The following is a 12,007-nucleotide window of genomic DNA, read 5'->3' as shown; positions in this document are numbered from 1 at the left end:
CATCAATTTGGTTGCTTTTATTGGTTTTCCTCAATCAAAACAAGTTGGTCATCTTCACATCCAGCAGACATATGCTCTCAATGAAATCCTTAAGGAGGAGCATTGGAGCAAAGACGAATAGGAGAGCAGAGCAGCAACCTACTGAAATCCTGGGGGAGTCATGCTGTCCTGCAACAGGTGAGCATGAGGGATTGTCAATGTGTCTTGCTCCCCACTATCACCATCACATCCCCCTAGCATTGTGAACTTTTCCAGCCCAGTGGCACTTGTTCAAAATGAAAAATCTGCAACCAAATGGAAACTGCAACCAAGTATCATATGGAGTGCCTTTATAATTAGTTAATTATGCCTACATTTCAGATCTTTTGAGTTGTTTGTTTTCCAAATTAGTGGTTGAATATTCAGACTCCTTCCCATGATAAAATGCATCTTCCTTCAGTCAAGTGTGTGCATAGATAACATCTTCCTTCTCATTCAATTCCTAAGTCTAAACAAATATTACACTATTACCTCCAAGCACAAATATAACCTCAATCTTTAGATGATGTTAAAGATGACTGTGTTTGTGTAGGAGGGCACTCAGCAGCATCCAATGCTTACTTCAGTATTAATTTAGTTAGATATAAAAGAATCAAAATGAGGTACAACCACACAAAAACCCCTCAAAATTAACTATGACTTTTCCTTTAAGAAGCATGTTTGTTTTTAATCAAGGTCATGTATTACAGAATATACTGACCATATGTCAAGACAGGGCACTAGAGCAAGAGACTGTTAAGCAGACATTAAAAATGGGGTGTCTTTGCATCTTGTTGACACATAGAAAAACCCTCACATTTTTATTGAAACAACATTTTTATAAGAAACAACACAACAAATTTAGTATTACCGGTACTAAAATTGCAATTTGCATGACACATTTTAATTATATATTGTAATATAAACACATGTCTTTGTATTATTGTTAATTTACATTTCCATTTTTATTGGCAACAACAATAGTCTTGAAATCTTTCCTGAAAAAGGCAAAAGCTTAAGAAAAATACTGTCTCTGGACAATTGTCCACATACTGATTGTCCAGCATGTATCATAGAGTCCACATACCTCCTTCATAGCCAAAGCTCCCATCAGCTCAATGAAAAGCAGGTGAACAGTAAAAATTGCATATCCTGTGGAATACCAAAGAAAGAAAACCAAAGTGAAGCAGGGAACCACATGGTCATGGACTATCTGCCCCAAACTGGAAAGTCTGAAACACAACCAGCATCAAGGCTTTCTCCAGACCTCATGTGTACCTGGAAATCACTTAAAGATCAATTCAGGGAAAAAAAAAGCAATCCAACAAGCCTGAAACAACGCCAGAGTCCAACAGAGCTATTTTTACATCCTCAGAGACAAATGGACTAAGCAGACATGAGTATACCTTGTATCAGCAGACATCATCTGCTACATAAACCATCATTATTTGACACATAATCAAAGATTGTGAAGGTAGCTTCATACCTACATACTCTTCGGGAGGTGCTTACAAGGAAGACAAGACAGGTTTTGTTGGTCTTGGGCTGTGAGTTGTGCCGCTGTTGAGCACAGGTGTTCCGTGTTGCGCAATTCTCTGAGAGCCCCGGGTATCCTTGTCAAGGGCTAAAGCTAAGACCTGAAAAGATCCTCAGGCACCAATAAGGTAGTTTGCTCTTCCTTCATTGTGGGCTGGGCCACAAGAACCCTGACCAGGATCTTCCTGTGTCCTTTATCCCTACTTAGGCCAAACCAGATTCCAAAGCTCCTAACACATTGCTCGTATGCAGGCCCTGGGGGTCCAGACAATCACCAGATTTTCTTACAGAACATAGCTGGAGCTTGCATGATTCATAAGACTGCACACACTGAAGCTATAAAGTAGGATTTGATCAGGTGTAACTAGTTCTTCAAGCTCTCCAGCCTCACGACACCTGAAGTGTGGGGCAAGTGTAATGTTTTTAACTCTGTGCCACCCAGTCCTGCTGGAGGGGACTAGTGCTGTGTGCATATCTAGTGTATGTGGGGTGTGGATGGAGAACTACATGATAATAAAGATCTAGTCAGAAACAAGAGCAATGTTTTCTGATACACTCTACTTTCTGTAGGGAAAAGCCAAGAGCCAGGCAAGCACAATGTGCACTCATGCTGGAACACTGCATAGCATGGCAGGAGGGCAAGTAGAGCCTAAAGCTCTTGTGGTACAACTCAAGGGCTCCAACTGAGCAGTATCTGCTATCCACATCTTGGTTGTCAGTGCAGGTGACACCTCTGCTCATCAGCTCCTTCTGAACTGAAGCATTTTCCACTCTCTGTGGGAGGCACAGATGTCAGGTGTCATATCTCATAAGAGCCCCTTTTGAAAAGAGTATGTAATAACAAGAAAAGGGGGAATGTCTTTAAGATGAAGAAATGTAGATTGAGATTTCATACTAGGAAGAAATTCTTCCCTATTGGGGTAGTATGGCATTGGCACAAATTGCTTAGTGAACCTGTGGCTGCCCCATCCCTGAAAGTGTCCAAGGACAGGCTGGATGGGACTTTGAAAAACTTGGTCTAGTGGGAGGTGTCCCTCCCTGCCCATGGCAGGGAGATTGAAATGAGATGATTTTAAGGTCCTTTTCAACCCCAAGTGCCCTGCTGTTCTGGGATTTTGTGTTTGGAAGCAGGTGTATGCCAATGCACAGGATGGTGGGCAGATGGATGAACATGCTTTCCTATCAATTTAAACACATAGTCACAATGGAGTACAGTCTTTCTAAAACTGACAGTCATATTCTGTCATATTTTCTGGGATTGTACAGACCCCAGTTCCACTCTGAATTGAGGAACAGTTGTATCCCAACTCACTATGGAAAACCTGGAGATAAAGTTTTTCCACCTGCAAGCCAAAAATAACATTTATATTCACAACTTAACTCACTTAAGACCAGAGTTTAATGCTGGTAAATACAAGGTATAAATTCCTATCAGTGAAATCTGATATTTAGAACTATTTTCTGAGAAGCTGCTAGATCAGGATCTGACCTTAAGAAGCAGTAGAGAAGTCACTGCTGATTGTATCCTGCCAGAACAAATTAAAACAGTCACCACAAGCATAATCTTACAGCTGTTAATAGTCAAACTAAGACAATGACTCCCACTGTCATTAATTTGTTTTCCGTGTATCCAGTTTTGGCCTAGAATGGATCCTAATAGGAAGGTATGCTTCTTTGTCTTTTTCACACTTAATGGGATTAAATATCCCCTATCGTTTCCTGCTTTCTATATTCTTTCTATAGAAAAGTAGATATGCATTTCAAATCTCCCCTCCAAAACCCAAGAAGCATTACTTCTTTAGAGGCTCATTTATCTACCTAATTCATAATACTTTACTTAATTCATAATACTGAGCTTCTCTCAGTAGAGAAGCTGTGGTACTGTGGCTGTGGCTCTGTCTGATACAAGGAAATAATTATGCCTTTATTTCCCTTCCCCCCAGGAAAACTAGAAATTATGGACTTAAAGCAAAATTATGGACTTAAAGCAAATTATGGACTATAAAGCAAAACATCTATTGCCACCACTAATATAAAAGTTATAAGACAAATATACTTGTATAAGACAAAAAGGGGAAAAAGGACTTTAATTAGTTTCAACACAAGAACTTTCCTTTCAGTAGGATTAAAACAAAAAGCAGTTAAATTAGAGGTAATGAATTCTGACCACTTGGGGTTTAGAGGCACTATGAGTTTTGTGATCTAAGTGTTAACTTACTTCATATGATATGTTAAACACTACTTTTTGTCATCTAGTAGTTCTGCAAAAAAAAAAAAAATTGTAGCAGTATTTCTGAGGGTATAAATATATTTAGAAAACACACATTCTCTTTTTTTGCTAATTCTCAGAGTTTCACATTTTGAAATCATGCTAGCCTCAATCTTATGGGGAGAAAACCTTAACTTCTGTTTCCTCTGAATAAAACATTGTTTTCATGAATATTCAAGGCTCTTTTTCTGGGTTAGAAGAGCAAGTCTTTCCATTTACTTTCTCCTCTAAATCATGCTGCTTTCAAAAGCAAGGTCTGTATTCCCGGGGTCAGATGACATAATTGCATATACTGGATCCGAGGATTTAGCTGTCGTTCTCCTGAAGCCATGTGGGATTCTTTTACATGCTCTAAGGATTATCTTTAATATGAATCACCCAGTGTTTGTAATGGACCATTCCATTACAAGTCAAAAGTTTTGTTTGTAGCTGCCTGACATTTGCCTGGCTCATTCTTGCTCTGCATGATTTTTACGGTAGGCAGGCTGTTTCCTTGCTGGTGACACAGCAGGAATCCACATGACTGTCACAGATGAGACCTTACCTTAATCCTTAGTAAAAATCCACACTAAAAACCAGTGAGGTATTCTAATCCTAAGGCTTAACCCTTGAAGGATTAGAGGTCTTCCAATGTGCAACAGTGGTCTTCTGCCGGCAATGAATTTAAGGAGTAATACACTCTTAACTCTAAAAAGCCCCTTAGTACTGCAAAGTGAAATCATTCTTGTTAAGATCATTGTTATGGCTCTCAAGATGCAAGAACAATCCTCAGAGAATGATCACAGCACTTGCCTTAAGTACTCTGGCTTGTTACACACTGTTGCTTCAAAAGGCAAAGCATCAAGTAGGAACAGTAGGAAGCGAGTGGGTGATTAAAAACAAAAGAAAAGGAAGACAAAGAAGCACTCAGAAGTTTATCCTCTTTGCTTATGTTCCTCAGCTGCAATCATTATGGCTCCACAACTGACCATGCATGTTTCAAAACTTGCAGGAAGTCTGTTAAAATAGGATTTCTTAAATGTACAACAGAAAACAGCTGGACACAGGATCCACATGAGTGGAGTCACATCAATCAGTGAACTGGTTTTGCCACCTGAATAGCCAAAATAGGCACATGTTCAACCATGAGGATACTCTCAAGTGTATTTTGCTGGAAGGGTTTGACATGACTCCTTAGGACCTTAACCAACAGAAGGTTCAAAATATGGTAATTGCATAACAATAAAAAATTAGAAGGAAACCTGTTACCTCTTAGAAGACGGAAGCATAGAAGATTCTTAATTGGCGTTATGTCCTTACAATGGTCTGGAAGGAATAAGTGAATAATGAGTCTCTTTGGGAAGTAATGTGGGCATGTAGGACCTCAGGGAGAAAGGTCATTTCTTCAGCAGAAGAAAGTTAGTTGATGGGGTATTTTTAGATTTCTGCTAAAAGGAGCAAAAAGTATCTTGATGTGGAGAACAGACTCAAACAGTGCTCATAGGCTCTGAAACAGTAGAGACCAAGTCGTGTTTGAGTAGCTAGTGCAGATGGTGCTTGTGTGCCACAGCAGAGGAGGGGAGCTAGTGGTGTCATCCTCTGTACATTCACAAGGAGTAACAACTCACTACCTCCCTTTGTCAGGATTCATCAATGATTTGGAGTGAGGTCAGTGTTTGGCCATTCTTTTCCTTTTTCCTTGTCCCAAACTCCAGGACATGCTGTTCTCTCAAACCAAAAAGAATTATGGTGCCGTGTGCACATAAAGCAGGAATTCATTCATCCGTCTGGTCCTTGCTAGATGGTTAATCTTTGTTCCTTTGCTTCCATATCATGGGAAACAGACAGACCCAAGGCACAAACAGGCTGTAGGTTGTGCAGCACATCCATCACATAGACTGTGGGCTATGTGAGGCTAAAAGCAAATGGAGATTTTGGGCATCCCCTTATTTGCTCTCCTTTTAACAACTCTCTATCCCATGCCTGACTCTTTCCAGTTAGGTAACTAGGAAATCACAAGCTTAACTTTGGTTCAGGAATAGCAAAGCAGGAGCCAGGAAGTTTCCAGAGACACTACATATATGGTTCATAACCACAATATTTTAGCTCCCAGATTGAAACAGAAATTGTTCTTACTATTCATCTATCCATCTACATCTACATCTATGTCTACATCTACATCTATATCTATATCTACATCTATCTATATCTATATCTATATCTAAATCTATATCTCTAGCTATATCTAACTATATCTATCTACCTATATCAATACCTGTATCCACATCCATATCTATATATCTATCTATATATCTATATATCATCTATATATCTATATATATCTACATCTATATTATTGTATCCTATAATAATTTTTTGTCTGTCTGCACTTGGTGGCATGCATTTGATCATGAAGAGTAAAGGCACACTGAAGATGACAGCTTTTGGAAGTTGGAGTTTCACTGGATAAAATCACTGTTTGCTCAGATAATTTGCTATAGCACAGGCATCAATACACTGTCTTCAAAGCCTACCTGCTGAGTTGGGGAAAAACAGCTCCAGTCAAAATCTTTCTGTTTTTACCTCAGACATTGTTATGAGACATAGGAATATGTATTTTCCTCCAAATCTGTTCTTCTTTTAAAAATGCTGTATCATGAACACAACTTTGACTTGATTAGAACCAACCAAGCAAAATCATTCTTAGAGGTTTTGGCCTAACTTTTAGGCTGGTTTACACTGTCTTCTCAGTTTCAGTATATTATTAGTCTCAGGTATTAGATCAATAATGCTTGAGTATTACATTGCAATTATTTCCATTTATTTATTGTGTACCAGAGTGTTACACTGTAATTATTACAATGTATTTATTGTAGAGAAGATAATTCTGAATCATGACATTAGAAATGGAAATTCTTCTTGAATGTTTTTCTGTAAAAATTAACAGAATTACATGTTGAATAGATAAGCCCAAACTTGCATATGCTACTGTCACACATGTTACAGTCAGTAGAAGTGACACGGGTCTTATATTTTCAGGGACCCCTGTGGCAGGAATGATGCATCGGACTACATGTTCTCAGAAGGCTAATTTATTATTTTATGATTCTATATTATATGAAAGAATACTAAACTTAGCTGTACTAAAGAATACAGAAGGCTATAAAGATACTAATGGATCTCATGACTCGCTCTCCAGAGTCCAACACAGCTTGGCCCCAATTGGCCAATAAGTCAAAATAATTCACAGCAGAAACCAATGAAACAATCACCTGTTGGATAAACAATCTCCAACCACATTCCAAAGCAGGAAAACACAGGAGAAGCAAATGAGATAATATTGTTTTCCATTTTCTCTGAGGCTTCTCAGTTTCCCAGGAGAAGAGTCCTGGGCAAGAGGATTTTCCCAGAAAATATGATGGTGACATACAGGAGCGAATTTTGCTGCCAGCAAACTTGAAATACATTCTGATTTCTTAGCGATTTCTTACATTAGTGCTGGTGAAGCAGAATCCACAGTAGTAGCCCAAGGGCCAGAGCATAAACCAAGCAATAGTGAAATGCATCTGACACAGCAGGATATGCCTGAATTTAAGCAATTTTCTAGTCTAACCATGATGCTGACACGATCAATCAATTTAACATAATTTTATGTTGAGCACAGGCATTTTATTGCTGTAAAGCTCCCAATATAATCTAATCCTTTGCAGATCAAAGCTCTCACTGTGGAGTCCTCAGCAGGATGACTTTAGTGTAGAATATTGGAGAGCTATCAGTTGCATGGTAGAGACAGAACATGAATATATTGGGGCACTCAGCTGGATTCTAAAAAAAAATAGTAATCTGAATAGTTCTGTTCAAGTCACTGACATGGAGCTTCATTTTTGCTATACAGCAAGGAAGGTGAAACCAATGGCTTTCTCTAAAATATCACCTAAAAGATGTCTGTTGAACTTAGTATTTTTCACCAGTTATGCATTTGAATGTGAAATACATTCAGGCATCTTTCAAAGGAGGTGAATTATATTAGCAAGTGAGCAGTAACAAGCTCTTGAAACACATCCTTTCATCCACCTGATCTATGTATATATATAAGTAATTTTAAGTGAAATTTGTCTGGAAAAGGGACCTCCTTCACACACTGAACTGTAAAATATTATATTCTAAGTATTATTATATAATATTAAATGATAACAGTAGACTAAACATTTATATAACATTATAGTATTGCATAGAACATAATATCTTATTAAATAATATTTTAAATATATTATAGATACATTCAATTAAATATTGTAGTAAATGTTTTTATTTAATATTATATTAAATATTAATATTAAATATAGTAAATATAAACTACAGCTCCTTCCAAGCTTCAAAACACATAAAATGGCTTCTTGGGGAGAAATTATCTTTTTTTAATAAGAAAACAGAAGAGTCAGCAAGTGTTTTTCCCTACAGAGGGGCAAGGCAAAGGCTTGTATGAGTCAGTCAGCATGGCAGGCTGTGTGGTAATGCTTGGTTTGAAAGATACCTAGCAGAAGATTATTTCACCTTATAGAAACAAAAAAATATTTACACTCTCAATTAAATTTTAAATAATTCCTGAGATCAAGGAGCTGCAGGAGGTGTTCAGTCTGGAATGGTTGACTTATGCCAAGAGTAAAGGTACTGGTCCTACCCAGGTGTGGCTCTGCTGGGTACACCTGACTCAGAGCACACAGCTGCCCTCCTCCTGGCTCTATCTTTGCCTGTCTGAGTAACGGCAAAAAGGGGCTGAGAGACACTCGTTTTATTAAACTACTGAATCTCCTACAGACAGAACATGTTCTGCTAAATTAGGATTGGTTTTAGAGCAATTACAAAATTCATCTCATGACCTTAAACCATGTGACTACCACTTAGAGATGTAAAGTTCAAAAAATGCTGGCAGCAGATGCCATCCTACTGATCTGCTCTGAAAATGCTGATGCATTTACAGTAAATCCCTAAGCAGGCCAGTTGTGCAACAAGCTGAAGTGACATAAAATATTAACATTTATGTGATGAGTCAAATCAAACAAACATCCTCTTTATAAGCTTTCTCATGGCATGTAGTAGCATGTACTGTGAGTAATGAAACATCTGTTACAGTCCTGACTTGCTCACAACTGAGCAAGTGTTGCAATAGTTCTGTAGGGCCAGGTTTTACATTAAGCCTTTAGTGGGTAGATGAGAAGGATCAGCACTCACAAGGTTTACTTCATCTCAGTTTATTCAGGAAAATGAGCTAGGTTTCTTGTGAGGAAAACAAAAAGTGCCATATTGCAAAATATCCAAAACTAATGTTAACTTCAGACTCACATACTTCAATGATACTTGCATTTCATTCAACGGCTAAAAAAGTCCCTTTTCATCAAGTATACTTTGGACAAAAAAAGTGAATTACAAAATTTGCTTTGATGGCTCACTTTTGCATAAATTTTCCCACTTTATACATCTGTATGTGTCTATGTATATATTGTGATGTACTGCACTCAATTTTAACAGCTGCCCCTTCTGCTCAGGATTTTCCTAACCACCCTGTGTATTGCCCACAGTAAGGAAAGGCTCATCTACTGTCCCCCACTCCCACCTTCTAACTCACATTAATTTTTGACATTTACCAAAAAGACTTGGCTTTGTTTCCTCTATACCATGACCAGTATAAAGAGACAACAAAATTCCTGTGAGTCAGAAATTTTAGACTCAATACAGCAGATCATATACTAGTTATATACAGACAGATTCTTATTTCCCAATTCAAACATGTACTTTAAAAACACTTGTTTTAAGAGCTTTCCTGACTAAAAATAGTCTCCTGTGTTTGTCAAGGCTTTTGCAGCATTAGACCTTAAAGTTGGTGTCTGTCTTGGATACAGGTGATGACTATAAGCTGTGCAGTCATACTAGCTGTTATAGAACTGTGATGCAGAAGTGGGATTTGTTTATTTTGTTGGTTTTGGCTTTTTTAAGCTCAACAGCTAATTTGATACAGCAAAATTTGCATATCATTCTAAAAAAAATCATGGAAAGATTTCTGTAAAAAATGTTTTCTTTTAAAGGGAGAGGTTGTTGCTCAGCCGTTATCCAGTGTGAAGCCTTTAGCAAGTTCCTGAGGAATGTATAAGAGACTTACATTCTCATTTACTGTACATCTATACTACAGTGAGAAACGTTCAGAGGAAAAATTCCCTTGGTCTCCTGCTTTAATGTGTTTTTCTTCCAGACTGTCTGTGCACAAACAGAGTTAACGGTTCCTAAAAGATCAGCCTGCCTCCCCTCTCAGTTCTGAAATACTTCCTCTGTTACTTTTTTCTTCCAAGGGGGGAACTTTTCTTGTTTATTTATGGCCCCAGATTACTGATTTAACTCTGTAATGCAATACTTGAACCCTTTAATCAGAACAGGACTATCTACATGGAGATTAACAGAAAATTCAGCCCTTTGGAATTCCTCCTATTTTTGCCTGTGAAGAGTGAGAAAGCTTAATATTATGAAACCAGCAAAGTAAAGAAGTTAAAAGCACACAGCTGCCAGTGGTTTCACTCTTGTTCTTCATCTCCCCTTCCCTCTGTGTGTTTCAGATCATCACATATTTATCATGTCACAATTTAAATTTCAAGCTCTTTGGCTCAAGGCTTGTGTCTTTATTTGAATTTGTTCACAGATTTGGGTACTCACAAAAACAGTGAGAAGAGTACACTTAGGAAACTTAGAAAAACTGTGCCACTAGAACACTTTCCTATTCAACAGGGCGTCTGCATCACCTTTCATCTTCATAAACAGTAAAGAGAAATAACAAACTGGTTTGTATCAAACAGACTCTTGCTTTATTAATCAGTGTTAATGTACAGGTTAATTTTTAAAAAGCTAAAGTTATGAAATGTACTGTCTACTTACAAGATACAAATCTAGGCCAATTGCCATGGTATCAATTGATGCTCACCCACTATAAAAAATTTACAGGTTTTTTTCTGATATACAAAACCTCAATCAAACATTCTGTGTTAAACATTCAGCAAACATAACAGCATTCTACTACAGTTTCACATAGTGTTTTAGTGCAAAAGGAAGTACAAATACAAAAATACTGAGGCTTGAATAAAAAAAACACAACAACAACAAAAACCCAAGCAAGCTGTGGAGTTAGAGGTGAGTGTCAGCTATGGGTATTCTTCTAAGCTCTACAATCTGTGAGTTAGCCATGCTGCTACCATCCTGGCTGCCATGACAAGACTCGTTATCACTGACACTGAGACCTGCACCTGAAATAGAGAAAAAAAACCAAAAATAAGAATCAGTGAGAATGAAATTTTGACACAGAAATGGGGATACTCTGTCCCACTCTGCTTTGTTCTGACTATTGAAATGTTTCCCTATCCTGCAACCAGGTGGCAAGTTTCCTCATACTAGTCCATGAGGAATGTCTATGAATTCTGAATTCATGGATTATAACATTAGCTGACATAGCTCTCTACCATCCAGATATGCTTTTTTCATAATTCCACTGTCATTCATTTTATTTGTCCCAGTAAGTGGTGTAATAGATATTTAGAGGTTGCCTTGAAATCAGAAAAGCATAAATCAAGGCCTGGCTTGGACTGGGTTAATGATCTGGCTGTTAGCATCAGGTATTTCCAAGGACTTCCTCATAAATAATTGATTTTTAATGATACGATTTCCAAGTTAAACAATAATTCCAGCTGTCTTAATAAGACAGTAATTTCAACATCAGAAAAGACACTGACCAAATATTCTTTAAACCCACGTTTGACATAAACTGTTCCATTAGGTTTTACTTCTGCCAGAAGACAATACCAGAATTTGGTCCAAGGGAACCTCCAAAACACATATAGAAGAGACCTCAGGAGGCTACCTTCTCCATCCTTCCGTCACTTCTGCTAGCTTTCTGCTTCCTATTTGTATGATGGGGATTTCATTTGGGCTTTTATTGTAGGGGAGGTTTTTGAGTTGATTAGTGTGAAGTTTCATAATCCTGCACTAGTTTTCATGAAATGCAAATTTTTTCCAGACCATTTTGTCACAAGAGATCTGCTGAAACTATAAACTTCAGTGCTTTTTCAGCTCCTCTCCTTGAGCTATAGAACAAATTCTACACAATACATGAGTTTTGAGGGCTTAGGGTGTCTAGGCTTTAAATTTGTTGAGAACTGCACATCAGTA

At 37.8% G+C, this 12,007-nt stretch overlaps 1 protein-coding gene across 3 annotated transcripts in view; it reads right to left on the bottom strand.

The window, feature by feature from the left end:
- The window catches only part of LOC119695880 (adhesion G-protein coupled receptor V1-like), a 55,120-nt gene that overhangs the window by 30,107 nt on the left and 13,006 nt on the right, over positions 1-12,007 (bottom strand). Inside the window, exon 4 of one of the 3 annotated variants that reach the window (XM_038125104.1) lies at positions 8,217-11,088. The exons of the other annotated variants lie outside the window; for them this stretch is intronic. Coding sequence (XP_037981032.1) covers positions 10,970-11,088 — 119 coding nt within the window. The 3' untranslated portion in view covers positions 8,217-10,969. Of the gene's footprint in view, positions 1-8,216; positions 11,089-12,007 lie in introns of those variants that run through there. 3 annotated transcript variants of the gene reach the window in all.

This window comes from Motacilla alba, chromosome Z, assembly GCF_015832195.1.
Source record: "Motacilla alba alba isolate MOTALB_02 chromosome Z, Motacilla_alba_V1.0_pri, whole genome shotgun sequence".
Classification (NCBI taxonomy): domain Eukaryota; kingdom Metazoa; phylum Chordata; class Aves; order Passeriformes; family Motacillidae; genus Motacilla; species Motacilla alba.
This window is presented reverse-complemented; position numbering and strand designations above follow the sequence as displayed.